Source organism: Microtus ochrogaster, linkage group LG3 (genome assembly GCF_000317375.1).
Source record: "Microtus ochrogaster isolate Prairie Vole_2 linkage group LG3, MicOch1.0, whole genome shotgun sequence".
In the NCBI taxonomy this organism is placed as follows: domain Eukaryota; kingdom Metazoa; phylum Chordata; class Mammalia; order Rodentia; family Cricetidae; genus Microtus; species Microtus ochrogaster.
This window is the reverse complement of record NC_022029.1, coordinates 28,190,025-28,195,063: the sequence shown is the minus strand read 5'-3', so window position 1 is coordinate 28,195,063 and position 5,039 is coordinate 28,190,025. Positions and strand designations below refer to the sequence as shown.

At 47.9% G+C, this 5,039-nt stretch overlaps 1 protein-coding gene across 1 annotated transcript in view; it reads left to right on the top strand.

Annotated features, from left to right (window-relative positions):
- Window positions 1–3,851, top strand: part of LOC101982604 (cytochrome P450 4F4) — a 15,278-nt gene extending 11,427 nt beyond the window's left edge. The window contains exons 8-13 of the mRNA XM_005360685.2: window positions 137–203; window positions 396–525; window positions 2,359–2,492; window positions 2,581–2,645; window positions 2,790–2,872; window positions 3,249–3,851. Coding sequence (XP_005360742.1) covers window positions 137–203; window positions 396–525; window positions 2,359–2,492; window positions 2,581–2,645; window positions 2,790–2,872; window positions 3,249–3,420 — 651 coding nt within the window. The 3' untranslated portion in view covers window positions 3,421–3,851. The remainder of the gene's footprint in view (window positions 1–136; window positions 204–395; window positions 526–2,358; window positions 2,493–2,580; window positions 2,646–2,789; window positions 2,873–3,248) is intronic.
- The last annotated feature ends 1,188 nt before the right edge of the window (window positions 3,852–5,039 follow it).

Sequence of the window (5,039 nt, the reverse complement as noted above, 5' to 3'; positions counted from 1 at the left end):
AGAGAGAGCGAGAGAGAGAGAGGGGTACAGAGGTGCAGTGGGCTCGGTATATGGATCTTCAAGAGCTGTCTCGGGTTAGACGTAGATTCAGAACTGCTGTGATCTGCTGTGATCTGGAGTCTGGCATTGTCTCCAGGATGAAGATGGAAAGCAGCTGTCAGATGAGGACATCAGAGCAGAGGCTGACACCTTCATGTTTGAGGGTGAGGGTCCCAGTGTGGGACTATAGAGGGAGCAGTAGTCTTCATTTCGGGAACATTGAGTGGACCCTAAAATCCCACAATCATCTGTCTTCCCTTTTTCTTATCCTTCCTGGGCCCCTTCCTACCTGGCTGCTGCCCACTTGGTGGTGTTGAAGTGACTCTGAGACCCAAGCCCACCTATCTGCCCCTCAGGCCATGACACCACAGCCAGTGGGCTCTCCTGGATCCTGTACAACCTGGCGAGGCACCCGGAATACCAGGAGCGCTGCCGGCAGGAGGTGCGGGAGCTGCTGGAGAACCGCGAGTCTACAGAGATTGAGTGGTGAGCATATTAATATATTAATGCGTCCTTCTCCTGGCTCCACTCCTCGGGAGGCAGAGGGGCTCTTTTGCTAATTCTTCCATTATTTAATGGTGAGAACAGTGCCCACCTCACTAAAAAGAAGAAGTTTTGTGCTTTGAGACAGAAGGATTTTAACTTCTAACAGAATTACTGACAATATAGTAGTGTGTAAGGGCAGATGATGTCACTTTGCAGAAAATCAATGTATGTAAACTCCCTCCTCTTTTCCCCTGTCTCATATAACATGCTTCATTGTCTTACCTCTCTGCCTGTCTGCTCTTCTGTTCCCTATTTCCTGCAAGAATAGGAATTCATAAGGGACACATGGGGGCAAAAGTCATTGTCAGTGCGCTGTGGAATCTGTTGCATCATTCACGCTTCCACTCAGCAAATCCTCCCATAATGCCTTCTCATGACAACTTTATGAGCAGCTATCCTGTGCTAAGGACGCAGCTGAAGGAAATGCTGTCAGGAGCTCTAAGCCTGACTGGAGGACAGTCCTGCATCAGGGCACTTCCGGGACACACTGGCAGCTGTGAGATTTAGAGTAAGGGAAGCGAGGCTGGGTTAAAGGATCTGTTTCGATCTAGAGCCCTTAGTGGGGAGGAGGAGATGGCCAGTTGGGACTCGGGTACAGTGAAGAGAAGCAGAGGTGGTGGGAAAGAGTAGAGACAAGAGGAGTGGTGCTATGTGACTTTTCTTGGGAAGATGTGAGCAAAAGTCCATTTGTCTCCTGGACAACAGACCAAAGAAATGATTCTATGAAAAACCAATTTAGTGAAACAAGGAGTTTATTAGAATGTCTCACATCAGCTTGAGTGAGGGGTTATTTTCAGCTGAAAACCCCACCCTAATGTGGATGAGGACTCAGAAAAGCTGCATCCCCGGAGCTCTCTGTCCAGCAGTTATTATTTTTTACTTAACCTTGAGGATCATTTAGGTTTCAGGAATTTCCTAAGACTTGTGAGTTGTTCATACCTTGAGCCTGAGAAGTTTTGTGTACGACCTGAGTCTTTTGGAGCTCCGCCTGGGGTGGAATGTCTTAGTTTGGACAAATTTGTTGCACAACGAGGGGGAGGGGGATTGGAAAGAGAAGGGGAATAGAAAAAAAGGAGAAATAGCAAAAATAGGGTTGTGAGAAAAGCATAGGGAGAGTGTAAGAGAAAGGAGGAAGTGAGGTGGGGATAGGGAGGAGGGGGAACGGGAAAAAGAAGTTGGAGAATGAAAGGAGGGAGGGAGGAGAAAGGGAAGAAATGAAAAGAGAGAGGACCGAGAGCTTGCCTGTGAAGGAGCAGGGTGGAACAGAGAAAAAAGAAGACAGTGTGAATACAAGGATGTGAGCGGGGATGGAGAGACTCAAACAGAGGCAGCAGAGCAGAGAGAGAAAGGAGATAAAGAGCAAGCACCCCCAGGCAGTGGTGGCGCCGCCTTTAGTCCCAGCACTCTGGAGGCAGAGGCAGGTGGATCTGTGACTTTGAGGCCAGCCTGGTCTACAGATTGACTTCTGGGACAGCCAAGAAAAAAAAAAAAGGCAAACATGATATCTGTGTTGTCTCTTAGTTCTTTGATTTTGGCCTTACCAAAGGAAAATTTCTTTTTAAAAGGCATTTTTTGAGTTCCTTTTTTGTGGTAGACATTTGTACATGTTTACTTCAGAAAAAGTTTCTAAAGATTACCTGGCTAAATTCTATCCACTACTTTTCTAAGTCTCTTCATGGGGATAGTTTAAGACTGTGGGGAAAGGTTACGTGGGCAACACAGGACCTGATGGTCTCTGTTTCAGTCCTGGTAATTGTGTGTTGGCTTCCTCAGGGACGACCTGGCCCAGCTGCCCTTCCTGACCATGTGCATCAAGGAGAGTCTGCGCCTGCATCCTCCGGTTACAGCCATCTCCCGCCGCTGCACCCAGGACGTTGGTCTCCCAGATGGCCGGGTCATCCCTAAAGGTGCCCACGGGACAGGGAAGGAGGGACCTGGGCACACAGTAAAGTTTATCCAGCAGCTGGCTAACCCCATGGCCCCACTTCACCACAGGTGTCGTCTGCATGATCAGTATTTTCGGGACCCACCACAACCCAACTGTGTGGCCTGACCCTGAGGTGCTGCAACCGCCCTTCCCCCATTCTGTTTCTCCACAGTGATCCCAGCAGAAGGAGCAGGTTTTAGCTGGGGAAATCAGAACTTCCCTTTCCTACCACACTCAGGACTCTGTGCTTGGAGATGCCATTTATTGTCTCTTTCAGGTCTACGACCCCTTCCGCTTTGATCCAGAGAACATCAAGGACAGGTCACCTCTGGCTTTTATTCCCTTCTCTGCTGGGCCCAGGTGAGGCCAGAGGGCTTGTGGTGATGGGGTAAAAGTTTAGGAAAGATGGAGAAGATGGAAATTTGGGACAGTCAGGATCTAGGCCTCGTCCCTGCATCGTCGCAGGTTAAGCAAAGATGTGCAGTGTCAGGGTTGGGAAGGTCCAAGAACCACAGCCCTGTGCTCATGCACCACCCAGCTGATAGTTTCAGTTAGCCTCTGAGTCTAACTGAGGTTCACAGGATACAGAATGTAGATGTAGACGAGAAATCCCGAATATGTTAGTTCCCCTTGGGTGCCCCTCCAGCTGACTGATCAGGTACCTAGTTCGGGTTTCAGTGATAGCTGGGTCCTGAATGAGATCAGGATACAAAGTTCCCACCTCGCTCTGACGCAGGAACTGCATAGGACAGACTTTCGCCATGAACGAGATGAAGGTGGCACTGGCGCTCACACTGCTGCGCTTCCGTGTCCTGCCCGACGACCAGGAGCCGCGCAGGCAGCCGGAGCTGATCCTGCGCGCGGAGGGCGGGCTGTGGTTGCGGATGGAGCCATTGAGCCCACAGTGACCACTAAGCTTGGATGGATCATCCCACCCATCCATCTACCTCTGTAGATCCCAAAATAAAAAGAGCAGTCGCCTGTGCTGGAGGCTCACCGAATACCAGCAGGAGGCGCTGGAGGACAACAGGGAACCAACAGTTGGGGTCTGGGGGAGGGATGGGGCTGAGAAGTCCTTGGGCCAAGATCACTGACTTCCTCTGGCTGTTCACAGGCCCCGCATAGTCCTCCAGCCTAGCAGGACTTAACTCTCTTAAACAATAGACAGCTAAGGGGAAGTGTCTGGGCAAGATGGAGGCCAGTCTCGAGCTCAGGAAACCTTTTAAACTGAGGTACATTCCCATCGCCTTGACCTCCATCCTAATCCCCAAACTTCTCTCGTTCTGGGATTCTGCAGTGTGTGGAAACTACATTTCTCGGTTTATTAAACCTAACAAGTCAAGCATTTGTTGTCGGGTTTTCTTTTCTTTTCCTTTTCTTTTGTGTCTGTCTGTGGGGTGTGTGTGTGTGTGTGTGTGTGTGTGTGTGTGTGTGTGTGTGTGTGTGTGTACCAGTACCATAAGATGAAGGCAGGCTGATTTATTGGTCTTCCGAATGCTCATGTCCTTAATTGAAGAATTGTAGTGTAGGCGTTGCATTTGGGGGAGGTTTGTCCTCTTACTACACTGTCTTTTCATACCACAAATTAATAACCTCACTTCAGCACTGCAGCTCTCCTGAGGTACTTGTTATTGCCTTTCTTTCGATCTTCTTCTGCTCACATTTTCCTTACTATTCACAGCAGCTGGAGAGGACAGAAAGCACAGACATTTCTAAGATATAGATGTTTAAGCAGAGTGTAGGATATATATATTTTTTTTCCTAGAACACCTTCAATAACTCAAAGGACAGTAGGCAGATCCTCACTTGGGATCCTCACAGTGGCAATGCCATGTCTGTTTTTTGGTATCGATTTCCTTTAATGATTCATTGAGCTTTATTGGGACTGCTTTAGTGAACATGGATATGAAGTCATTTATTTATTAGAGCATGGGTAAGTAATCATTGACTACACTATTGGAGAAAACGACCCTCCCCCCCCCCATTCCTCTCTGTTCTTGCATGCTGTGTACTGCAAAATTTAGTATAGGGATCACAGTTGTTCTTGATCCCTAATCTGATTATTGTAGTAATTCCTGGCTACTAATTGTGGAGGCCCAAAAATGTGAGCCTATTTCCACCTTGTCCGACGGTCAGAGAGTTGGAAGTTGCTCTAAGTGGTTAACAAGTATAGATGCACGTGCCAATTCGGGATGTAATTACTTGATTCCTTTGACATTAAAATAGCTCTTCCAGGTAGTCCATGCCATCCTCACAGGTGATCAGGATATGAAAGTGCACTTCTGCTCCTTCTTTGGTAACGATGAGGTCACCTGGGCAGTGGTTGCCTTCAGGATACATTGTCTAAAGCAGCTTCACTGCCTAAACAATAGAATGGTAATGATTTGATGTCTCAAAGTGTTAAAGGGATTGACTGTTTGAGCTGTCCTTTGTATCATGTTAATAAAGTCTTTTGTTACATCCTTCTCACTCCCTGTTTATATTGGGTATAAGAGCTATGGAAAAATAGCCGCAGATGATTTCAGGA